We start from the raw sequence: 26,576 nt of genomic DNA, 5'->3' as shown, positions 1-26,576 counted from the left end.
CTGTGCAACATTCTCTGGGGTAAGCCTGTTCTCGTCCCACTCAAGTCAGTGCTGCAAAGCTGTCAGAGAATGCAAGTTCATATCAGAGCAGTATGAATAATTCTCAGATTCGACATTTGATGGGTTACTTTAAGGTGGGGAAAGGGCTTTTGATTGCAAAAAGCAGAAATGTCTGTGAGTTACTTTAGTGGAACAGGGGATTTATTATAAGGGTGTATGTTGCCTGACTCTGTAGGAACGAGCTGTTTTTCCATTCTCTCATGGGCCACATGGTCTCTTTCTTCCGTTGCTTCTTCTGTTTTATTCTCTTCCCTCTACAGATAGAATTCTTTGATTTACTCATAATTTTACCTCCCTTATTAAAGTCCAACTTTCACATGTGTCTCTGGGCCTCCTTCTAAATTCAGAATTGGAAGCTGCAGCTGAGACCATTAACTGTCTCTAGATTGCTCTGAATTAAAGTCCCAGTGTGACTTGGGGTATTAAGGAGTTTATTACGTGTCTTTCCCACTAGAAGAGGGGAGCTTCTTAAGCCAAGGGATGATGTCTGTTTTCTTTTCTGTACACTTACAATACCTAGCACAAAATAGGTCCTGACTACATATTTGATGAATAAATAAAACATACGAAACAACACCTGAAGTCTACTAATAAGGGGAAAGCCTCTGCATGAGTTGAACTGGCTGAGTCTTCTCAAACAGCAGTCGGTTTGGACTGAAGTCACCTTATTCTTTGCCCAGTTGCAAAACATTTCTCACTGCACCAATGACTTGCAAACTGCTTTGCATATTAGGGTCCAAATATGCAGTAGAGATCAATGTGATGAAAACGCTCCAGTATAAATGTTGGGGAAAAGATTGTTTCCATGGGGACTTCTGCTTAAGGGAAGCCTCACATTGATGCAGGTGAGTCGGCTGACCTACCACCAACTCATAGTCGTCCAGTTTCCGTGAACCTACAATCTAGCTGCAGTATCAGTGCTGGTGGCAGTAACCCTGTATTTGATTCGTTAGTGAAAGGTTCTTATCTTGACAAAATGAGTTTGTGAAAGCAGGTAGGTAGTGGTGGAGATTTTGCGAGAGGGCAGGTGTGAATGCAGCGGTCGAAAGCTGGGGATGTGCTTTCACTAGCTATGGAATGGCTTTTCTCTCTGTGAGGTGCCACGGCTTTCTGACTGTCTCTCCAGGGAATCTGCATCCTGGGTAAATGCTGTCGGTGTTCCCAGCCACACTGCAGGGTCACTGAAGTGCCACTTTGCCCCTCTGGGGTAGAACACATCCTGTTTACAGGCCAGATGTTGAACAAAGTCCTTCCTGACAGAAACATGGATACCAGATACTTCCTGTGTGTCACCCCATCCTTCCCACAATTAAATACTCCTGGTCCTTGTTCTTTTTAAACCATTTCACACAATGATCTTTTGGTAGCAGAAATCACTGTAATGTGCATTTCTATTATTAATCCTAAACCTTCTTTCCATGTTGCTTTATCATGAGACAGATAACATTTTCACAAACATCCTGAAAAGTGCCTTAGTAAATGTTATTCCCTTCAACATAGATATTTGGGGGGGGGGGAGAAATGTTTATTCCCATGATATGGTCATTGCCCAGAATATTTTGAGAACACCTCTTTCAATGCCATTAATATTCTGAAGTAAGTACAATTGAGTTCTATAGGAATGTATGGATAAATATAAATATGTTTTTGCTGTCTTCTACATATAACACTTTTTTTTTTCAACATTTATTTATTTTTGGGACAGAGAGAGACAGAGCATGAACGGGGGAGGGGCAGAGAGAGAGGGAGACACAGAATCGGAGACAGGCTCCAGGCTCTGAGCCATCAGCCCAGAGCCCGACGCGGGGCTCGAACTCCCGGACCGCGAGATCGTGACCTGGCTGAAGTCGGACGCTTAACTGACTGCGCCACCCAGGCGCCCCTACATATAACACTTTTACACTCACGTCATCTTTTTTCTTCTAAATAGTGAAAGATCTAAATATTTCATGAGCACTCTCATTTTCGTGACCATGTCCAAATTTGCACTTGGTTAACTGTATAGCTCCTCACTGGACTTTAACTTTAGAAACTGCCAGCATAGCCTCTCCAATGTGATATTTGCTACTAGATGTTAGGGGTGCTCTTATCTGCATTAAGTGGAATTTTAGGTTTCATTGCTTAAAACGTGAAGTATAAGTAAAACGGATTTGTCTTGTCACCCGCAGGAAATGTTTGATGTTATATTGGATGAAAATCAGCTGGAGGATGCGTGTGAACATCTGGGAGAGTACCTTGAAGCATACTGGCGTGCTACCCACACAACCAGTAGCACCCCCATGACCCCTCTGCTCGGAAGGAATTTGGGCTCAACCGCACTGTCACCATACCCCACAGCAATTTCTGGGTTACAGGTATTGCCACTTTCCACTCATGCTTTTACAGTCTTACAACTGAAGATTCTACAGAGAACTTAATGGGGATGAAGACTGGGATTATCCTTAATCTGAAGAGGAAAACATATGTGGGTGTTATCTTTAAAAAAAAAAATCCAAAATATTACCTCACTGTGATCTACCCTAGGCAAAGTTCCCCCCAGTGGCCCTTTCCATAGAACTTTGCTCTGAGTTAATGTGTAATGACTTTTGCTTAGACAAACTAATCCCTCCTGTGTCTAAACCCTTCCAGGACACTTACTACTTACTCAGTGCAACTGTCCAATACTTCTCCAGGTCCCTTCTTAAAGATTATACACTGGTGGCAGCGTAAGGCACCATGGCAAGCTAAGTAAGTTATTTGGGGACAGATGGACCTTTTGACTGCCCTTAACTAATCCTGCCCCATAGGGCCTGTCCCTTAGCTTCCTCAACACAGAATGTGCACACAAGTAGAGTCACTCTGTTTGGAAACAGTGACGGATCCCTGCGTTTTCTTGGGGTGGGGGGAGTGTGGGGGCCCATGTTGGTCAGCGGCTATGGTAGGTCTCCTTTAGGAAACCTGGGGACAAGTTCAAGGACCGGAGGTTTTCTCTTCTGCTATTCTAGTGTTGCACTCAGGGCTAGATGTCAGGAGCCAGAGGCATTATGATACAAAGTGAATTTTGCCTTTTGACATCAATAATTATTTACCACTTATCGAGAGTCTGCTGGAATGGAGCCCAACCCACAGGTGGCTGAGGTACATCTAGTCAATTGAGCCTCTTGTATCATGACTAGTTTTATACTAAAGAGTTATAATGATAATCGTAATTATAGATCATGTAAAGTTAAGCCTGAGAGGAAGGGCACTCTCTGAAATACTGTGTTATAACTGTATTACTCTCCTACAAAATTTCATCTTTATAAGCAAAAAACTGCCCTATGAAGGAGCAGCTTTTGAGGCTGGAAATGAACATGGGAAATGTGCTAGGGTAATACACATATATATGTATGCACCAGGACTGTTTCTTGCCTGGTTTCGCTGCCTGTGTGCTAATCCAAGTGTGTCATATCCACTGACTAGTTTGGGTTGGCTCCAAATTGTATACTATGGGAGAGAAATGGATGCATGAAGCAATATGCTTCTATAATGCAGGTAGAAGCGAAATGCACTTTATTTATGAATATAACACTCTGGACTCATCACCTCTAAGGCATCCACCTAGAGTGGTTCTCCCAATTTCACTTGAGTTAATGTGGTGCCCTTTATCCTGGAGCCTATTTCTCTCAGTGACCATGAGTATTTAATTGTTAGCCTCCTGGCCGGGGTGAAAGACACAGGCTCTAATTATTGAATGATTTTCCCACTGGGTGAAGGTGAGTGTCCCTTTAGAGGAAATGTATCTTGGTCCTTGGTTTCATCGGGATCCTGTTTCTTAATGGAGGTGACCTACCTAAGTAGAGAGCCACAGCTATGATACGTGTTTTCCCATGATTTAAAGAAAAATGTTGAATAACATTTTCTGAGCCATCAAATAAGTATCTGAAGATATTAATTTCAATAAATGGTATTAGAGGAATTTAGTTGATATCAGAAGATAATTTTTGCAGGACATTTCAGTTGAGGAAGCAAGAATTGCAAATATCAATTAGCCAGCTCCATAATTATTACACACTCCTTTGGAAAGAATACTGCTGAGAGCCTTAATGTTTATGTGTGATGAAGAAACAAACACATTATTTTATGGGCAGCACAAATCGTAATTTCATGAAAATATTTTATAGGGCATAAGGGACATTCAGCTAGATAAAGGTGAAGTGTGTGACTTTAGGAGGAGAAAGATTTTACCTGTTAAAGAGAGAAATAAAATAGCAGATGCTATTCTGAACTTTAACTTATTTCCCAAGAGTAAAATAATCCTCAGTTTTACAGTAGAAGTGGAATTATTAGGTATTCCTAGATATATTAAGTTCCATTCAGCAATTAACTTTCAATTCTCTATTTTTAATAGGCAGCCTAATCACCTAGCATTATGTAATTAAATTCATAAACTATCAGCATTTTAGTATCTTTGCAACGTTGTGTCCTGAATGGAATAGACCAGATCTTTTGAGCAGACCATTTGTGCATCAAAATGTTTTATTAAGTCTGATAGTTAGCGTTTTATTGTACATAGCCTACTGTTGTACGTATATTTAAATGTTCTAGATGAATGAGGCTGACATGATTTAACCATTGAACTATCTGATATTTATAGAGTCAGCGTATGAGGCACAGCAACCACTCCACAGAGAACTCTCCAATTGAAAGACGAAGTCTAATGACCTCTGATGAAAATTATCACAATGAAAGGGCTCGGAAGAGTAGGAACCGCTTGTCTTCCAGTTCCCAGCATAGCCGAGATCATTACCCTCTTGTGGAAGAAGATTACCCTGACTCATACCAGGACACTTACAAACCCCATAGGAACCGAGGATCGCCTGGGGGATATAGCCATGACTCCCGACATAGGCTTTGAGTCTGCAGAAGCAAACAAAAAATTCATCTGTTGACAATTTGCCATAGCACTGCTAGGATAAACCAATCATCTTAACTTGGCAAGTACAGCACAGTGTTTCCTGTGCTTGTGGGCTGCTGTCATTTGATGCTAGGTAAGGGGCAAAAAAAAAAAACCAACAAAAAAACATTATGCCCTTAAGTCGAGATGGTTATTAGATGCCCAGTCATATAGATATTTTTAAGCGCGGCATTTACATAACAGTACCTTTTGTTTTCTTCATTAGATTTAGACACATCGATTTGTAATTTAGGGTACTTATCAAGGCACATATAAAATAATTTCCCATGCTGGAAATTCCAAATGACCAGTTCCAGTTGGAACCAATTTATAAACCAATTCCTGTTGGAATTTGGGTGAATCGACTAGAAAGTCTACTTGAGCATGTTGTAGTCAATTTAAAAATCTGAAAAAAAAAACAAAAAAACCAAAAACCTAATTAATGAGAAAATCAAAATACCAAAAGAAGCCAAAACCAGGTATGGTTTTATTTGCTGGAAGCTAAATTTACATTTAAAGTCGGAATGTATAAACATTTTAATATATGTTAACGTTGCCAGAATGGCTTTCAAACTCACCAAAAGTATTGATGATGCCAAAAAAAAAAAAGTCTCCAATTAATGCAGAAATTATTCACTCTCCTCAGATTTTAATATTTTTGTTTCTTTCCTGGCACAGCTGTTGTATTCAAAGTGTTTTGCTTTGTGTTTAGTCACTACTGTTAGCTTGTCTGAAGTTGGCAAAAAACAAACAAACAAACAAACAAACAAAAACCCTCAAAATTTCTTTAGCAGTGAGAGAGAATAATATAAAGAAGCCCAATCATAGCTGGTCACAGGAAATGGAAAAAGAGGAGTTGTTTCCCCTTTACTCAATCTGAGCATAACTACATACACAACAACATCCAGGAATCCGAAGTCAGACAGTAAGGATGGGCACAGAGCCTCCTGAGTGCGAAGCTAAACATCTCCAGATGGGAATTCATCTGTCCAACTTACCACAAACATGGGGCCTGTGTTTCCTGCCAGCACAGTTGCATATCTTTCCATTGCTTCATTCAGTCTCTGTCTTTGAATATATGAATGTTCTAGCCCTTCCCCAAATTCTTTATAATCGTGCTAAGGACTTGTTTTACACGGAAACATTCAATTTTGATATTGAGAGCTGTGTTTATACAAAATAATGAAATGAAAAATGTGAAAACAAAAATGATGAACTTAAAGGCTTGCAATATAAAGCAAACTCACAGATTCAGAGTATATCTGTTCACTAAAATTATAGCATTTTTACTGACGAGAATTATAAAGAATTTGGAGATTGAGCTGCCTTATTTCTAATGAACACTCCTCTTCACCTGTGAAATCTTCACAGTTTTTCCAGTGGCTGTAATTACGAAATTGGTGACCTTCTGTCTTATATTATCAAGGAAGCCTTAGATTCACTATGATCCAAGGAATTACTGAAAATTGACCCTTTTATATATTATACAAATATCTTTCAGAAAAGCCTCTTGTTTCTAAAAATCCACAATGCATGCATTTTTCTAAAGCCCCCAAAGGACCAGACATAAAAATCCCTTTGTACTGGTACATGTCATGAAGACTGTATTTTGAAAACAATGATAATTGATTTCTATTACCTTATTTTCTTCCCAAGCCTTTCAATATTTAGGCTTTCAAAGCATGCACCAGTTAAATAATCTTCCTCGCCATGAAAACAAGTTCCAATTTCTTGATCAGTTATACATCTCTTGACGCCCATGGTGACCTCCCACATTCCCTCTCCTCCTCCTGTTCACTGTGCATACTCCATTATGAACCTGTTTAGCTGATGATGGGGATGCCTATAATTATGTAAGTTATTTCACATATTTGATACAACTGAAAATATGGGCTCGGTAAATTCTAAAAGTTAACATGTGATATTGGCTTGTGAGTTCTTTTGTCATCTAATGAAGCTTACAGAACTTTCAGTTAAGACATTTCAAAGAGCTGTATTCATTAGGCACTTTAATAAACATATAACCTGCCATTACTGAATACTTTGTTAGAACAAAGAAGAGCATTTTCCAGCAAATGAAAATATATTTATTACATGTACAGCACATATTTGCATGAGAAAGAGAACATTAGCCAAAACATTTTTCTATATGCTTTACTGGTTTCTTGTTTGTGCGCATTCAAGTATTTAATTGCAAAGAGTGCATCAAGGTGATAAATTTAGACTAGACAGCTGTTCAGCTTTTTCTGTAGTAGCATTAGCAATCTGGTCATTTAACTACTTTAAGATATTTACATTTTATGGCAGGTAGCTGCAACAGCATTTACATATATTTCCTAGTCAGCAAGATTACCATATTCTTTCAACTTTTGAAAATCACTTGTTTTTAAAAACCTCTCAAAGCCTTGTTTCTAAGTCTCCCATGTCATATGCTAATAAAGAGAGGTCCGTTCAATATCTGTGCACAGAACCAATCTGTCGTTTACCATCAAGTGTCTGTACCTGTTTTGCTTTGCATTCTTATTCAAAAGCTAACAATCTTGGAAGGGGTATAAAGTATATTTTCTTGATGGATATATTTAAATTTTTACTTTGATTTGGCATATTCTTTTCATTCCTTTTGTAATTAACAAGTTTATCTTCTCCAAATGAAAAAGAAATATGCATTTCCTTTTTTTTAAGTGTTAGAGTTTACTGTGTAAATGATACTTAAATACACATATATACTAAATGAAAGTTTTATTTTTGCCAAGCATATCAAGCACCTTTGAAAAATACATATTCCTCAAATACTTTGTTTTTAACTGACTTCATTTCAAAATAGCAAATGATAAGCAGGAGAAACAAGTCTTACAATGTTTTAAGTATGTTTTAACTTGTAGTATAAATCACATACTCTGTAACTTCAGTATATATATCAGAATATGTAAATTACATATTCTGTAATTTCAGTCTGCGAACATGTAACATTGTAGACACGTGTGACAATGTGGAAATGTAGATCTGGAAAAAAGGGAATGCAATTTGTCAATCCTGATGTTAATTCTCAAGGCAATGTGACTCCAATATTATAATCAACAATGTTATCTTGTTTACACCAATATTTAAAGCAACACTTGGAAATGTTTATAAATGACTGATTATTCTCTCTTATCTTTATACAGTTCTATTGGAAAGAAAATTGAAATTAACAATTTAGACTGATAGTCTTTCCTAATAAGAGAGTCTTAATTATGTGACAATATGTCATTGCACTTAGTCCTTAATGAAATGAACTTTTTAAATATAAAACAAATTCTAAGAAAATTATTTGTTCCCTTTGAGTAATTTGTTAATTACTTTAATTATTATTGTCGTTGTTTGCAAAACGTATTTTTGGAATGTTAACCTCTTTTCATACCTGCATACTTGAACTTGTCTTTTGTGTGGGGGCCTTAAAATTCATACTAGGAAGCTAGGTCAGTGAAAGGGAGGGAGAGAAAGAAATTATGCCAAAAGGTGGTTTGCAAATTTAAACTCTGAATGAACATATCACAAAATGCTGTTGAGACCCAGGATGTCAGTTAAGAATGTTTCTAGGCAACTTTAATTTGCATGCTAGTGTGTTTTTTCAGTTATACAATTTTATTTTGGTATTTGCTAAAAAATAAAAATGATGTAATGCCACTATAGAAATTGCCCTATATATTAATATTTATACTACCTCTTCTCTAGAGAAGACAATCTGTCTTTAAGGAGAAAAACACTTTTCAATAAGTAGTGATCAAATTTATTACTCTTACTGCTAACCCAGCTGCAAAACTAAAAGCATAGATTCTTAAAATATACTTTCCCTTTAAATTTTAAACTGTATCCAAAATACTCTTGTCACCCTTCATTTCTTCCATGTTAGTGAAGTTTTCTTTGAATTGGTTCACATTTTACCAGCACACAAAGTTAATTTAAGAAATCAGTCATCAGAGGGAATAAAATAATCTGCAAGGGAATTGCCTTTGTGTGAAATTTGTTATAATATCTAGCTCTAAGCCTGCAAGGATAGATCCAGAGACTTGATATTTAAGTGCAGCTGGTTTGAAAATTCAAATTTTGATCCTTAATGTCTCCCGTGGACAGCCATTTACTAGGTGAGGGTATGCATTATCTTGGACTCCCATGTCATTGGAGCAAATTCCATATAAATGTTTTAAATAAATGGGAATGTACCCCTCATTTCTTTTGTATTTCTGCCTTTGTGTTTCATGACAATGTTGCCTGTTGTTTTCTTTTTAATTATATGAAACTCATCTTTGGATGACTACATGAATGAAAACAGAGCAAATTATGTAATAAAATTTGTTTTATTAGTTCCTCATACCTTTAAATACTGTTAATACTTTGTTACTGAGTTACTTACTCAAATTGTGTCTATAGGACAAAGAGCAGGCCTTCTCTTTTAAATGATAATTATGAGCAAACCAGTCAATAAGATAGTTGTCTGCAGACAATAAGGGTGACTTTTTTGTTGTTGACTTAAGCAGTCAAGTTAGTCAAAATAGTAAAACTGGCTCAAATGGGCAGAGAGCTACAGCATTCAAAAATCACTTTTTAAAGATTTCTTCTTTTATTAAAATGAACTTTCTCCAATGAAATACATCTTCTTTTGGCAACTATCTTTATCTACTTGTGGATCGTTTAATCCCAAATGCTTCCTGTAATTGAGGGACAAAAAAGACGATTATAAAATATCTCATCAGATAATCTTGAACAAGGGCTGTAACTCCCATTTACCGTGAAAAGCATATAACTAAGAGTGAATAACAAGACTGTTGGAGAGTCACGGTTACATATAAAAATTTTCCTCTGTTTCTTGTGACGTATGTAAAGCGTTTGCTGAAACATGGTAGAAAATGTTACCAATGAATTTAGAGTGGTCTGGGGTGTATGCTAATGCATCCTCTTTGAAAATTAGGAGTTAAAATGAGAGCTATGTGAGAACCCAAAGTGGCTGGCCTCTAGCTTTTCAATTTTGTAAGTGTTCTTAGTTATGTTTTGAACACTCAGATTTCTCAACAAATGGCTATGTCTATATTTATGTAAGGGCCACTCTTGCCCTACTTGCATGCCATTTTCACACACTTTTAACTGAAGTCAGTGTGAATTCCGTATGCATAAGGGATGTATTAAAGATACAGGATCATTAATGCTATATTGTTGCATACTATTTTTCATATGCCTTACGATATTTTCTGGGACGTTATTAAAATGAAAGCATTTTATTGCCAAAATAAATCTATGTTGTTACTTCTAATCTGCATTAGCAGTAGAAAAATAAATAATGTAGCAAAACATATATTGTACAGTACAAAATTATAAAAGATATATATTTTGCCAATAATATGAAAATAGATTGAGGAGAAAGAAGCACATTTGTTATAGCACAAACTTAACAAAATCCACTGTTAAATCTGGCAGTCGTATTTTTTAAAAATATATAGATTTAATTCTAAGTTTTATCAGATTTATTTCATCTACCATCTTTTTAACTTGCTGCTTGATCCTTTTCCAGCAATTTATTTCATAGCCTTGCAACCTGTGGATGTAATTTATTTTATTTTATTCCCTGGCATAAAACTTATTAAATGTTATTTTGTGATAAGATTCATATTATATTTACTGTTCTTATTTCTGCTCCTTCAGCAACAACTGCAAAAAGTACGGCAAGTGAGCTCATAGGGCTCCTCTGAATTTTGGACATACTTGAAATGTTTTCTATTTTTCACAGCCTAAAGTCAGAACAATAAATACAAATGTCCCAACAACAACAAAAAAGTAGTTAGGGATTCTTCAATTTGTTTTGTACTGAATACTATTTTGAAACATGAGTTAAAGCCATTAGTTGTTTTTTTGACTGGGTGGCGGGAGGGAAAAACATACGTTTATTAACACTAAAAATAAACATGGCAAATTGATGTAAAAAGATTTTCCCTACTATTCTGAGGGCTGTTGATATCCCAAGCTATTGCTATATCTCCGGCTACTAAGTGGAAACAAATATATATTGCCTTTGTTAAATAATGTTTTTTCTTTCTTTAAATTTTAGTTATTTATTTTAAAAATTTACCCCCTTTTATTTTTCTTATATAGGTAAATGTGTAGCATTCTACAAGGCATGCTGGGTAAAATATACTATGCAAATGTGTACAGTGCTGCATGTTTTGTTCTCCCTCTGCTTTTGTGGCTTTAAAGAAAAAAATGTGTTGTTATTTTTGTGAAGAAAAACATTTAACAGAGAAAATGCAGAGTGCATGCATAGAGTATCCTAATTTCTATGGATTTGTTTTATGGAATTTAAATGTGTATAAATCAACTGCATTAATTTTTTCTTTTATATAATAAATGAGAAAACACTGAAATCAGCCTTATACCTCTCCTTTATATTATTCTAGAGATATTTATGTCATTCTGGAGGTATGTTCCTATACCTCTTGCAGGAAAAAAAGAAGCCTAAACATTTACTCTCACAACACAGATTCAACTAAATGATGATTTCCTGAATACTCTGCTAGGATATATGAGTTATTACAAAAGAAGTATTATATTAGGAAACAGCATTTAAATTAAATCCATACACAGAGAATATATTACAAAATGTGTGTGTAAAACAGGATCAAATACAGTAGAGAAAATTAAACTAGGTAAACTTTATTGTTCCCGACAAATCTCTAAATGATTACTTTAATGTAGTAGTTACCAGAAGTTTCCAGAGGTTATCCTGTACCCATAAGCATTTCATGGATGGCACATAGCTTATGACTTGACATTTCATGTGCTCCATGTCAGTCGACCATGCTGTGAATTGATTGGCATTTGACTTTTTTCTCATTGTAGTGCGCAAGAAGTTCAAAAGAAATGTGCACTATGTTGAATATAATTACTGCATTAGAATTACACAGTGATTTATTGCAGCCAAGTTGTTTCACAAGCATTATCTCATTTAATCCATCTGACCACCCTGGAAAATAGGAAGGGCATAGATTATTAGACCCAATTACAAATGAGAAAAACAAAGATCATGGTAACTTTTCTCTGCAAAATACTTTTGTCTAAAAACACATACATCAAATGTTTTTACGCTGGTAGTCGTTTGAAGCACACAATGCTGGAATACAGTAAATGTTGGCTAAATGAACGATACTTCAGTTATTGGAGAAATATTAAATAGGGCTGTCCTATCTATTAAGGCGTTTCAACCAACAATCCGAAATTCCCAAATAGAATAATTGCAGCTCACTGCAACGACTCCATCAAGGCCATATGCCTGAAGCCACCTCTCTGGTCATTAACACATCTCTACTGATAGGATAGGTTGTGAAGAAAAATCTTGCTTGTCCTGTCATACAACATGCAGATTGGGATAGTGGTTAAACTGTAAGCCATAACTCCGGCCTATGTTCAAAGCCTGGATCTGGCAGTAACCAACTATGAGCTTGGGGCAATCACTTAACCTGCCTGTACTTTAATCTGTTTTTGTAGAGCAATTTTCCTTTTGGTTACAGGTCACATTGTCTTGCGTCTTTGTAGGTCCGGTAATTTTGTTACTGGGTTCAAGGTATTGTAAATATTCCATTGTGGATGGCTTGTTCTTATATTCCTCTAAAAAATGCTGGACTTGTTTTGACAGGCAATTGTAGATTAGTTTGATCCTCTGAAGGTTTGTTTTTAAGCTCCTTTAGGACTAGTCTAGAGTAGGATTTCTTCTTAGGCTAATTTAGCTCCTCTTCTAAGGTCTCTGGGGTGTCTACCAAATGTCCCATATATTTAGTGAGTTCTCTTGACTCTGATGGAAGGGAACTCAGATCATCCCTGGTCCTTAGTAAACTCTAAGAATTACATGTTTTACGGCTCCCTGGTACTTGTTTTTTTTTCTCAGAAATTGTTATTGGCTAGTCTCGGGTTTCTGCACGGATACAGGTTGATACATAGCCAAAGACTTAGTCGCTGACTTCAGCAGGCTTCTGGAGCTTTTCTCTGTACAGCTCCCTCCTTTCAGCCACTCTGCTTCACAAATTCTAGCCACCTTGATACCTTGGAACACTGATCTTTGTCTTCAACTCAAGGAGACTGCTAGACTCAATTTGAGTTCCCACCCCCTCTGTCACTGGCTAGGCATTGCCTCCAGGCAGAAAATCCAGGTAATGGTTAGACTCACCTCATTCGTGACTCTTATCAGAGATCACAATCCTGTGCTGTATGTTGCCCAATATCTGAAAACAGTTGTTTTCTACATTTTGTCCAATTTCCTATTTGTTAATGATGGGAGGACAATTCTGGACTATCCCACTTTCCCATACCTGGAAGCAGAAGTCTCTTTAATGACATTTTGCATATTATTATCATCATGGATAGTCTTTAAAAGATTTTATAAGGAGTTCGTTTTCACAAATAGCTTCATACTACTTGACAAACATTTTCAATTACTGTACTTACATAGTGGTCCAAATTTATATTTCACCTATGGATCCTATAGTTGGACAATATTATATTAGGCAAATTCCCTTTTTATTTTATTTTCTTTCTTTCTTTCTTTCTTTCTTTCTTTCTTTCTTTCTTTCTTTCTTTTTCTTTTTTTTGAGAGCCACTTAGAGATAATCTGGCAGACTAAGCCCTAACTTTGCAAGTAAATATGGATATGATAACCATTTAATAGGTGGACAGAGATGTGTGGGGAGTTTGTAAAATGTCTTAAGAGCTGCCAAAAGTACCACCTACAGTGTGCAAGAATGGAAATATTAAAGAGTTAATGTAAATTGATTACACAAACAATATTGTTTTTCTAAATAGCCTAGAAAGAACTTTATTATGCAAATATAAACATAAAATGGATTAATGTAGTATTTTCTTTCCTTTCATATGTCTCCTCTAAATTTGGCTTTTGGGGCACCCGGGTGGCTCATTCAGTTGAGCATCCAACTCTTGAATTTGGTTCAGGTCATGATCCCAGCGTTGTGGGATTAAACCCCATAGCAGGCTCCATGCCAAGCATGGATTGGGATTCTCTCTCCCTCTCTCTCTCTCTCTCTCTCTCTCTACCCCTCTTCCCCACTCACACACACTCTTTCTCTCTAAAATAAAATAAATAAATAAATAAAAATAAAATAAAATTTGGTTTTTTAACCATAAGCTCCAAAAGAAGTCAAAGGACTTCCTTCTTGCACAGATGTTTAAAAAGAGACACATTTTAGTCCTCTATGCTGCTCTTTGTATTACGGGTACAATTTTCTAGCTCAATTAAGAAGAAATGTAGACTGTCAAGGTCTTACTTGTTCTATATATTGAGACAAGATATTGTACAGCTAGTAGATGTAAGGTGGAAAGATGTGATTTACTGTTGATTTTGTTTAATTTCATTCAGATCTTGAGCATGGAGGGGCAGAACAGTTCAAAATGCCTTTTATAAGTTTCACATTTTCTTCTTTCTTTTCTTTTTTTACCAAAGTTAAGGAGAATAGAAAGGGACGGAGCTGTTTCTGATTTCTTCCTGAAAGAAAAGTAAACAACTTTAGTTTCTCTTTTCCCACCTCTTGCCTTTAACAAGAGTAGAGACTAATTAGCAGATTATCAAATGACCTCTTCATCGGATGACCTAGAATCAAAGAAAGACCTTAGGGACAAACCCACTGTTTTTCCTTATGTGAAAACTGAGGCCTGGAGAGATTAAGCCATTTACCCAGATAAAATATAACACGTGGAAGCAGAACTCTGATATCAAGTAACCTAATGGTTCACTTTTATGCTAGTTTCGAAATATCCCATAGTAGAAGGTTGATTAAATACAATGCGACACATGCAGAGCATGGGACATAGCTATTCTAGGTGTCCAGGCAAGGAGACTGTAAGAGCAGGGGAAAACATTTGACCTGCTGCGTAACCAGTTTGGAATAACGGAAATCCCAGCTGGAAAGGCTATTTGGGGCCACAGTCTGGAGAAAAATTAGTATCTAAGGTATTTGGACTCTCCTGCTCAGTTTTAGTGGCTACCGCAGATTTTTTTTAACCCTAGGAGGGACTTGATCAAAATCGTTGCTCGGAGCAAGATTGACTGGAAAGAGGAGGGAGATTGGATAGGGAAGAGCCCTGACGTACAATCCTTAAGTGCAATAAGTGATTGCGTAGGTAAGGCCACTGGCTTCAGCTGGATGGCAGGGGCAAGAGGTTTGAGAGAGAGAGAGAGAGAGAGAGAGAGAGAGAGAGAGAGAGAGAGACAGCGAGCGAGAGAAAGGTTAAGCTTCCCTCACAGAACCCCAAAGTCTTTGCGGGGCAAGACGTGGAACTTTTGGTGTAGTGTGTATGAAAGATTGCGGATGAGTATTAGGCATTCAATTAACACATCTACATTATGGTTCCGTCGAGGAAATGCAGGGAAAAACATGAAAAGGGCAAGGACGTTAAAGCAAGTAGATAAAAGCTATCTGTCACAACCCGCAGTCCGCACTGCCTCGATTTCCCCCCGGGTTCAGTCCCGCAGGCTACAGGTCGTTCCGAAAAGCAAATGAAAGAGGGCCAAGCGGGCGCCCTTTCTCAGGCTCCGCCCCTCCGTCCGCGCGCCTGCGCCCTCAGGTCCCGTTCGTCCCGCCCCTTTCCTCCCCCGCCCGCGTGGTCGCCGCCACCGCAGCCGCCCGAGAGGAGCTGGGGGAGGACGGTGGCCCGCGAGGCTCGTCGCAGACAACGCGGCGGCGATGTCCGCGAGCCAGGCGATTGCCGCGGCGGCAGCGGCGGGGCCTCGCACGCGGCAGGGCGGCCTGGGCTTCGGCCTCCCTCCGGTTCCCAGGAAGCGAGCTGGCGGCCAGCGCGGGACCAGCAGCAGCAGCAGAGGCGGAGGCACCGGCGCGTCTCTCTCCTCCCCTTCAGCCTGAGCCGGGGGAGGCCAGGCGGCCCGGGTGGCTGGAGGGGGGGTCCGCTGCCCAAGAATGGGAATTCTCTTCACCAGGATATGGAGACTGTTCAATCACCAGGGTGAGGGGTGCGGGCCGAGGGCTTACGATTGGGGGAGAGGGTCGGCCCTGGCCGGGAGGGGGGGGGGGGTGGTCTCCGAATACTTCCGGAATGTGGGCGGTACGACTGCGCGCCGTCTCAGCTCTGGGTGCGGGCTGCGTTGATGCTGGTCCGGGGGCTTTCAGTCCCCGAGTCCCGAGTTCGGGAATGGTTTTTTTCTTAAGGGACCTACTTGCGAAATCCATTCTGCAAATGCACCCATTGCTCCGATTTCGATTTGGAAAGGAAAAGGTTTCTTGCCCCACGTCCGACGTCCCTTTGTAGGGCCTGGCCTATCTTATGGCCCTTTTTCCTCCAGCAATTGGGTTTGGACACCACATAGAAATGCTGGGGTCCTCTGGGATGAAGGTTATAGGTTATGGCCCGAGCCGCACCACTGAGCGATGGAGGGTTGCAGAATGCGGGAAACTTGAGGAATCGCTCTGGAGTTGTCCAGTACACCTCGGTTTATGAGCTCTCCCTGCACCTCCATCCCTCTCCTTGGGGAGACTAGTGCATCCCGAATGGCAATGGATCTCACTCCTTTTCCTATATTCATATTTGTGTTTAAGGTTAAGCTTAAGATCATTTTCCTGTTTGTGTTCCTTATTTAAGTGGAGGGTTTGGGGTTTTTTTGGCTGGATGAAAAGTGTTAAAGTGTTTCACTGAAAGCATGTGAAAACATGCCATACGAAACATTTGTTTATGTAGGTAACGAGCAAGTTACTACATACAGAATATATTATCACACAGGGATGCTTAAGTTTATCTGAACTCAAACATTGACTGGAAATGCATATCAGGTTTATTAAAATTTGTTACAAGATGAATCTCTAAAACTGAGGAAAGAGGATACAACTTTAACAAAACTCCATAGTCATTGAGATATACTATAGTTAGTGGTGCTCTTTTGTTCCTTTTTAACGCATGTTGGCTGATTTATCATTTCTGCTGTCAGTAACTTAGTTTGCTATTTTGTCTTGGGTGAGCTGGTGGTGGTGTCACATCCCAAAGTTTTCCAATAAAGACCTGAATGAGTGGTGGCATCTATTATGTACAACGTATCCCCACTTTCTCCTTCATGATCCAGCCTCCTATAAGAAGATGATAGGAAGGGAGCAGAACTGGGACTTGCAATTGCTGTGTATCTTAAAAAAAAAAAAAAAAAAAGTAGTGTAGATCACATGACACTCGGAAGAGCAATATTTAAAATGATTTTTCTGATATGGGAATTTTTCTTAAAATGGAGAAAACCAGTTCTAATCTGCCTGGTCTCTAGCTAGCTGTTTCTGTTGGGAGAGGGGAAGTGAGACATAGTCATTTAACCTCTTTGGGTCTAGATGTTCTCAATGTAGAACACCAGGGATCTTGGGTGAGTGACTGTGGAGCCTACAGATATTGGAAAGGTAATCTCTAGGTCTCAAGAATAGGAACTCACATTGCTGTAAAATCGGTAGTGTTTCTAGTAGATAGGATCTATTCTAGTTTTTACCTCCATAATTTTTGTATTATTTTTAGCAAAGCTAGTATTTCAGCTCTGCTATGAAATTTATATTGCTTGTTGATTGAGCTCTAGTCCTGCAAGAAAAATGAGATATCTCCACTTTCTATTTTAAGTCAGTGATAAAATTATTTGTGTCTGTAACTTAAGAATGAATTACAGCTTTGCCAACAGCTACTTGCAAGTAGTAAACAATAAGGATGTTACTGCATCGTTGCTACTAAAAATTGCTAATAGTGGTGTTCTTGTTGCTTGTATTTTGTGGTAATTTTTGACTGGACATTTCTTTCAGTGTTGAGAAATTAATAGTAAGAGGAACTAGTGGAGTTAAGTTTTAGAAATTTAGATGTCAAAATATTGTGAAAATGTGAATAAACTATTCTGCTAAATGATGTGGTTGTTAATCAGTAGGATCATATTTCAGAATATTCACCATTAAATCTAATGTCAGATTTTGATGCTTTTAAATTGGAGATATGATATATATGTCAGATAGATCTTGGATGCTTTATTTTACCTTCAGAAGGTACAGAACACAATCCTATGTTCTTTTCACATAAACTCTTGGAAGGAAAATTTTAGGGGATTACAGAATTGGCTGTGCTGAGGGAACTTCATGCCATATCTCTTTTTTTCTGAAACACCTTTAGAATTTTTTTTTTTTTTCAGTTTAAGTTTAGCTTGGTTGAGTGCACAGTGAAAGCTAATTGCATACTTCTCAAACTTGAAAAACCAGGGGTTGCCTTTAGGTGATATTTAAATTCAATAGAATATAAATTTTGTCCTAAATGGTGTTATATACATTATTTAAAGAAAAAATAATGTTTCAACAGTTCTTTGTAGTTATTCTTTGTAGTTATTCCCCTCAAAAGAGGAAACTGATGTTCCGGTGGAGTGATTTTCCTGGGCCACACAACTGGTAAATGCCACGTTAAAACACTGAAGAAATATGTTGCAGATACATGTCTTATTAAAGGAGAGATTGGCATAATTTTTTTATTTGATTCTCCTCCCCCCCATTTATTGTTTCTCAGTTACTAAGTTATAAGTCTTTATAACAGTAGGACTTTGAAGAATTGTCATGAGTGTCTTTTAGTATAGAAGGGCTTGTGATCAGTGGTTTATTAAATATTTTTGAGCACCTGTTTGTGCCAGTTATTGTTGTAGGTGGTGGAAACAAAGCAGGGAACAAAACAGACAAATCTCCCTGCCTTTGTGGAGGGTTCATTCTAGTGTGGGGAGACAGGATATAAGCTAACTCCATCTCTAGAGATGAGATAATAATAGTTAACATTTGCTGACTTTTGCAAGGTTAGGTTCAACGCAGATTAGTTGATTTAGTCTTCACTTCAGTTGATTTACTCTTGACAGCAACCCTAGGAGGAAGATTTCTCCCGAATTTATAGGGACAAAGAAACATTAAGTAACTTGCTTAAGGCACTACAGTTAAGAGACCTGGGATTTTTTTTTTTTTTTTTTTTTTTTTTTGGGACAGAGAGAGACAGAGCATGAACGGGGGAGGGGCAGAGAGAGAGGGAGACACAGAATCGGAAACAGGCTCCAGGCTCTGAGCCATCAGCCCAGAGCCCTACGCGGGGCTCGAACCCACGGACCGCGAGATCGTGACCTGGCTGAAGTCGGACGCTTAACCGACTGCGCCACCCAGGCGCCCCAAGAGACCTGGGATTTTAACCAGGGTCATCTATTGCCATAGTTAGTGCTCTTTAAAAAACAAATAAACAAAAAAACTTTCTTTGTGTAAGAAGGATTCACGTTAGCTAAACTTAAGAACTTTGTCATTTACGTGAACTATGAATAAGTTGTGAAATTTCCTTATTGATAGCCTGTATTATTCTTCTGATTGGCTCTTAGGAAAGGAGTAAGTTATGAATGAATGCTGATGAAGCTGCCTGTGCTGCTGGAGCCTGGTGCTGGGAAGGCCACCCCTGCTGCTGTTGGGTTTTTTTGTATGGGAGTTCAGCTGTGTAGAAGAGTAGAGTACATATGGAAGCTCAGTCAAAGAGATGGACTATGGCAATAAAATTTAGCTCCATAATCCTCGTTCTTGCACGCTCTGTGGATATGGAGCTGGATCCTTACATATTTTTCTTTTGCCAGCTGGCACAATATTAAGCTTTATCAGTAGACAAGGCATTGGAGGGACGTTGAATGAGGAAACAGTTTTTCTTCCTGGGTACAGTGTGCTTTTAGCAGGTTCTGTCCTGCTTTAGGAGGGTGAACACCTTTTCTAGTGGCTGGCTCCTGCACTGCATAGTGGTTAGCAATCACCAGCTGTTTCTAGCACCCACTTCAGTTGATTTCATTGTGGAGGACCTCCAGCAAAATCTCTCTCAATGAAGTTTTCCCCAACACCCTAAAGGGAAGATTTCCAGCAAGATTCACTGGCAGATCCCCACAGCTACTTTTGTGCGCCACAACCAAGGCTTTCAATGAGGTCTGCATCTCAGTCCAGGGGCCTCTGGGGAAGCTCTGTCTAAGCCCCTAAGTGTAGTGGATTCTCCTTATATTTGTCAGTCCAATAGTCTTTAGCGTTATTTTTTATTAGCCAAGCCCTCATTACTTTGATCCCATTTAATAGTTTTTTCTTTCTTTTTTTTTAATGTTTATTTGTTTTGGGGAGAGAGAGCGCGTGCGTGCGAGAGAGCACATGAGTGGGGGAAGGGCAGAGAGAGGGTGACACAGGATCCAAAGCAGGCTCCAGGCTCTGGGCTATCAGCACAGAGTCCGACGCCTGGCCGAACTCGCAAACCGTGAGATCATGACCTGAGCTGAAGTCAGACGCTCAACCCACTGAGCCACCCAGGTGCTCCCTGCCCCAGTTGTTTTCTTTACACTAAACTTAGCAAGTTCAAATTATTGTGTGGTTTCTCTTTCCTGATTGCATCTCTGATTTTGCCATGTATAATCATCGCTTTTCATTCAGCAACCTTAGTGTGAAAGAGGTGTTTTTTCCCTGAGACTTTACTACTATTGTTATAAATAGTAAGTTTATTTTCAAACTATTTTTTGTTAATGATGCTTCTAGATTTTGAAAATTGAACTTTTAATACAAAGTGACTTGATCAGACATTTCACGTCCAACCTTTATATCTTCCAGATCTGATTTATTTCTTCATTCATACTTTATTAAGCACCTGCTTTATTCCAGGTTCGGTGCTACGATAGACAACATGACAGGTGGATTTTTTGCTCTATGTAAGATAGAGTTAGGGTTTTGTGTAGTGTAGAAATGAGATGATAATGAAGGGTCAGAATGACTCTCAATTTATCTGCCTTAGCATTTGTGTTTTTTGACTTTGGTATGATTCACAGAACTAGAAGTCCTCCAGGATGACAGTGACATCTTTTCGTTTAATTTGCTGACTGGTGGTTGGAGGAATATATATATATAAATTGAGTTTTAGAACCTGGCAATGAATGGAACTGATAGGCTGTCTGGGTGTGACAAAAGGAAATGAAGAGGGGAAACTAGGAGCATTTTCATGACAAAACAGTAAAGTATTGATTGGGAAACTGAAGCCTAAATGATAATTCCAAATTCTATCCAAGCATTGTAACCGTGTGTAGTTGTTTTGGCTTATCTGAATAAGAATGCTGTGGCATAGATACTCTAAAAGAAAAATCATACTAAACACTAAACTCGTAATGAAGCACATGAATCAAAGAATTGGAATAGCCAAAATTCTTACTGCACTTGCCCATAATAACCTTATCTTTTAGTATGCATGTTATGTTTTAGGTTTTGTAGAAAATTTGTTTTGGAGTGCCTTAGAACACTTTTGGGCTACGACTTTAGGTTTTGCGTAGAATTCTGCTCCCATCTTGGTAATGGGAGGAACAGGCTGGGGTGGTGAAGGAGCCTAAGAATTTCCAAAGGAGGTTGATACAGTATTAGAAAGTCTGAATAATTTAACCCTATCATTGGTAGTAAACTGGCTTTTCACCATGAAGTTGCCACCTTTATCTTTGAGCCTATTACGCAGTTATATCTTAATTTTGTAGTTCTCACTGTGGTCTATGTGCTATACCTTAGACTTAGGAAGCAGTTAAACAGCCATTGGTGCTTTATTGTAAAACACTTAAAAATTCAAATACAGACAAATCTTGGGGAGAAGGGTGGATAGAAATTGGTGATGAATGTGGCTTGTAGGTGTTCGTGTGGGGTGAAAAGGTGAAGGTCTTCTGCATCACGGATTCCTCGTTGGAATGCCCTCCAAAGAGATCTTAGACTGCCCCATAGAACATGCAGCTCCTTGGAGATTTTCCAGGTGCCACACACATTTGATTGGAGTTTCTTTTTTTTTTTTCTTTAAATTTTTTTTTTACCAATTTAAAAACTTTATATTTTGGGGCGCCTGGGTGGCGCAGTCGGTTAAGCGTCCGACTTCAGCCAGGTCACGATCTCGCGGTCCGTGAGTTCGAGCCCCGCGTCGGGCTCTGGGCTGATGGCTCAGAGCCTGGAGCCTGTTTCCGATTCTGTGTCTCCCTCTCTCTCTGCCCATCCCCCCTTCATGCTCTGTCTCTCTGTGTCCCAAAAATAAATAAACGTTGAAAAAAAAAATTAAAAAAAAAACAAAAAAACTTTATATTTTTAATTCCATTAGCTTGTATTCCCTTGAGGGACTTTAGAAATTCTCTTATGTCTTAAGAATTTGGAGGCATGTTTGCATATTTATGCACTTGCAGGTGACAAAGGAATGTATTGAGGTTGTAAAATTAAATAGAAGAAGGAGGTTTCCAGTACAGAAACCAGTGCTACATTACTTCCCCTCTCACCATCTTTGATGCTTTTGTCTCTTATTTTCCACCATGCCAGACAAGAATCATCTTGTTACTATCCTCCATGCCTTCTCTTCCCAGTATCCTTTTTTTTTTTTCTAGGCACTACTGAAGACAGACTTATGGCAGTTTAAATATTTATCCACAACAAGATATGTTGTTATCTGATTCCATCTTATTGATTCTCTAGTTCATTCTATGCAGTGGTTGTAAAAATCACATCCTGTGCTCAGCAGGCAACTAACTTGTGTTATGAGAAGATGGAATCCTCTGGTATGAGCCTCTTCTGCCATGTGCTTTATCTCAGTTTATGTCTGTGTGTTATTGCACAGTGGGTTTTGTTCACAGCAGTTTTACCTTGCTTATGTTCAGCTTGTGGTCAGGTATGATAAAGAATCTTTCTGTAGTATTTTTTTGTCTAGTAGTCCTTCCTTAGAGAAGTGGTAGAAAAGTACTATGGTTGGAGTCAGGAAATAAGTCCTATGGGGCATGGCTAAAATAAGGAGACCGTTTTAAAAAACAAAGCTAGGTAAGTTTTCACCTTAAAAGCTATCATTTTATTTTATTTTACTTTATTAAAAAATGTTTTTTTAGAATTTTATTTTAGAGAGGGAGAGAGAGAATCTTAATCAGGCTCCATATTCAGTGTGGACCCTGATGCAGGGCTCAATCCCACGACCCTGGGATCGTGATGTGAGCTGAAATCAAGAGTTAGATGCCTAATTGACTGAGTCACCCAGGTGCCCCAAAAGCTTTTAGAAGGCTGGAGAGCTTTTCTACATATACGCCTGCTATTACTCAAAATATGTATTGAAACGCCTTTTATTTATTTATTATTACTATTTTTTAATGTTTATATTTGAGAAAGAGAGAGACAGAGTGGGAACAGGGGAGGTGCAGAGAGAGAAGGAGAGACAGAATCCGGAGCAGGCTCTAGGCTCTGAGCTGTCAGCACAGAGCCAAACACAGGGCCTAAACTCTGAACTGTGGGATCATGACCTGAGCCCAAGTTGGACGCTTAACCAACTGAGTGACCTGGGCACCCCTATTTATTTTTTTTTAAGTTTATTTGTTTAGAGAACAAGGGAGAGAGGGAATCCCAAGCAGAGCCCAAAGTGAGGCTTGATTATGAGATCATGACCTGAGCCGAAATCAAGAGTCGGACACTTAACCGACGCTTAACCAGGTGCCCCTAGAAACTCCTTTTAGAATTTTTTAGACAAATCTATAAATCATTCTTATCATTTAGGGGTTACACTTCATTTAATGGAAAAAAGATAGCACTCATTTGAACCATCTTTTACTTTATGGCTGAGATAATACCAAGTGGCTCCCATCCCCCTTTAAATTCAAATTCATCTTCAGCTGTTAAGGGGTCTTCAGCTGTTAAGGGGCTCTGTGTGAATGCTCAAAACAGTGTACCACAGGCTCTGATAGCAGTTACAAATGAAATGTAGCAAAATACTTTGAAAAATGGAAGCATGGTTAGAATAAAACTCCAACCTCTTTAAGTGATGAAGGACTTTGTAACAGACAATGCTTTTTGTATTTGGGGTGTCTGTATGTGTTATTTGTACACACACACTTTTTTAAGTCAGTCTATAGTTATTTCTCATAGATTCTTGCCTATATTTGTATTGTTTCTTTTTCCCCTATTAATTTGATACTTTTTAGAATGATATTTCTCACATGGGTCAGATTAATTGTATTTTCTTCCTGCGTATTGGCCTAAAGTCTAGTCTGTCTACTCTTAGTCTAGTCTGTCTAAATTTAGTCCAGGTGATACAGTGGAGGTTAGAAAATGATATTCCTGAAACTAAAAATAGTTGGCATTTTGAGAATGGTATTATTAAAAATTAGTATTCAAGTGGGAAGCTAAAAATTTTCATCCAAGCCAGAGATCACAGTATAGCCTGATGTGAATTCTGCTTAATTAAAATGTTTATAAGTGGTTGTAGTAATAGAAGTGAAGAAGAGATACACCATTAAAAGAAGAATGCTTATTCTGGGGGGCATAGAAAAATACAGAATTAGACAGAATTGCCATGCATTTTAAAAACTTTCCAGGTAAAATGGTACCTTCCTTCAAGAACTCTATAATCTGGCCCTGATGCAGGTATGGCCCTAATGTGAAGATGGATATATCCAGTCTGTTATAAAACACACCCTTTGACGGGAGCCCATGTTCCCCAAATAATCTGACCACCCTATTGCTTTTCCTTAGGGAGAGACTGCACTTGCCAGGTTAGTTTTGAACATTTGATCTCATTGTATGTTACTCATTTTGGCATTCTTGTGTATATGTCATTTCTGTGAGTTGCTTTCTCTGAGCCCTGTCTACTCTGAGATACTAGCAGGATTGAGTTTGTGGACCTGGGAGATGAAGGGCCATGCACTAGGTAAATTCACCAGAGAGAAACATCACTTGATGAGGCCTTTGGTGGTCATTCAACTGAACTTCCCTTAGCAAGCCCTCTACATGTTATTAACCCTTTATTTAAAATAAGTATCATCTTTGTATTTGATCATTTTCTCAGTTCCTTTACCCTAGTCACCTCGAAAGATTAAATGTACTGGGCCCTGCATCTTTAAAATTGTTTTTAAGAACCTATATGGGGGAAACATGATCATCTCCCTTTAGAACCCTAGTGGTCCTAAGCTGCCTGCCCTCTCTTCAGAAAAATGAGTGATTGGAGAAAATAGACTGTATTAAAATTTTCTATTTACTTGATCTTCCTATTTTTGTATAATAGGAATTCCCCTCTACGGTAAATGGCAACTATTGGAAAACTTATGCCATCTCATTGAAAAGGCTTTTTCTCAAAGATATCCTTACTGTGAGGTGTTACAATCCTCAGCATCTATTATTTATAGAATGAATAGTAATTAATTCAACATTTGTTGAGTACCTTGTGCCAGGAAAAGTTGTAGTGACTGGGATCTATACACATAAAGCATGCCTCATTGGGCTGAGAAGATTAGTTAGTGTATGTGTAAATAGTTAATGATAAGTGCTAGTTAGAGATATTGTGGAAAAGCATGAGAAAGTGATTTTGGGGGGAAAACTAAACTTAAAAGATTAGTAGGAATTCCCTAAATGGAGAATTGGAGAAGATAATTCTGGCTCTGGGAAAAACCGAGTAGAGGTAGAGAAATGTTTGCTGTAAAGACATGTGGCAGCTTATGTGGGGAGAATGGCTTGAATTTCAGCCTAGGTACCTGGTGGTAGTGGTGAGAGATAAAGCCGGAGCTTAGTCAGTTATGACTGTCTTTATTTACAAGGCTGAGAACTTGTGCCATGTCTTTCTGTCAAAATGGAGAGCCATCATTTCAATAAGAGTGGTGGTATCAGCTTTATAGTGTAGAACAGTTACTGTAAAAACAGTGGGAAGGTGGATTGGAGACAGTCTACTTAGGGAAGGTTTTACAATAAGAAATGAGAAGGACTACAACTAGGACCGGTGAAAGGAGGCAGGTTCAGGATATATTTTTGAGGTGGAATCCATAGAACTTGGTGACAAATTAGTTGTTGGGGTTGAGGGAAACATTGAATAAGCTCCAGGGGCAACTGAATTTGTGGTAATGCCATTAAGCAAATTAGGTAGAATAGAATTAGAAAAAGGTTTGAATGTTGGGTTTGGGATATGTTGAGTGGCACTGTGTCTACTAGATAGGTTGGAGTTTAGGAGAGATTTGGGATTAGGAACAATCTTTCTTAGTGGTTGGCACTGCTCATGTGCTATCTTAATCATTATACAACTCTGAAAGATAGGTATTGTTGTCCCTGTTTTATAGCGAGAAAACTTAGGGATTAGAGAAATAAGTCATTTGCCCAAGATCACATAATTGCATGTCTTTTTCCATAGTGCTTGTGTTATTTACCACTGCGTAACAAACCGCTCTTAAATTTTGTGACTTAAAGCAATAATTTATCATTTATCTGTCATGGTTCTGTGATTTGACTGAGCTCAGCTAGGAAGTTCTAGCTTGGGATTCTCATTTGGTTGCAGTTAACATCTAGAACTAGAGTCATCTATAGCTTGACCTGGCTACATATCCAAGATGGCTTCTTTATTTGTGTGTCTGGCATCTCATCTGGAATGGCTAGAACAGCTGGGGCAACCATGTGGTGATCTGTCTCCACAGGGTCAAGCCACATGATCAGCTTAGGCTTTCTGACTTATGTATATAGTGGTTTGGGGATAGTAGGACTTGTTACATGGTGTCCAGTTTACTCCAAGGGTAGTTGTCCAAGAGAGCCAGGCAGCTGCAAGGTTTGTAATGGTCTAG

At 38.6% G+C, this 26,576-nt stretch overlaps 2 protein-coding genes across 9 annotated transcripts in view; both read left to right on the top strand.

The window, feature by feature from the left end:
* The window catches only part of CACNB4 (calcium voltage-gated channel auxiliary subunit beta 4), a 257,203-nt gene extending 245,833 nt beyond the window's left edge, over positions 1–11,370 (top strand). For all 8 annotated transcript variants that reach the window (XM_045033810.1, XM_003990762.6, XM_045033811.1 and 5 more), the window contains 2 exons: positions 2,229–2,414; positions 4,676–11,370. In XM_045033810.1, coding sequence (XP_044889745.1) covers positions 2,229–2,414; positions 4,676–4,936 — 447 coding nt within the window. In that variant the 3' untranslated portion in view covers positions 4,937–11,370. The remainder of the gene's footprint in view (positions 1–2,228; positions 2,415–4,675) is intronic.
* Positions 11,371–15,600: 4,230 nt separating this feature from the next.
* Positions 15,601–26,576, top strand: part of ARL5A (ADP ribosylation factor like GTPase 5A) — a 29,221-nt gene continuing 18,245 nt past the window's right edge. The window contains exon 1 of the mRNA XM_003990761.6: positions 15,601–15,967. Within this exon, the coding sequence (XP_003990810.1) occupies positions 15,922–15,967 (46 nt within the window). The 5' untranslated portion in view covers positions 15,601–15,921. The remainder of the gene's footprint in view (positions 15,968–26,576) is intronic.

This window comes from Felis catus, chromosome C1 (assembly GCF_018350175.1).
Source record: "Felis catus isolate Fca126 chromosome C1, F.catus_Fca126_mat1.0, whole genome shotgun sequence".
Lineage (NCBI taxonomy): Eukaryota > Metazoa > Chordata > Mammalia > Carnivora > Felidae > Felis > Felis catus.
The sequence above is the reverse complement of the archived record's forward strand: the minus strand, read 5'-3'. Positions and strand labels throughout refer to the sequence as shown.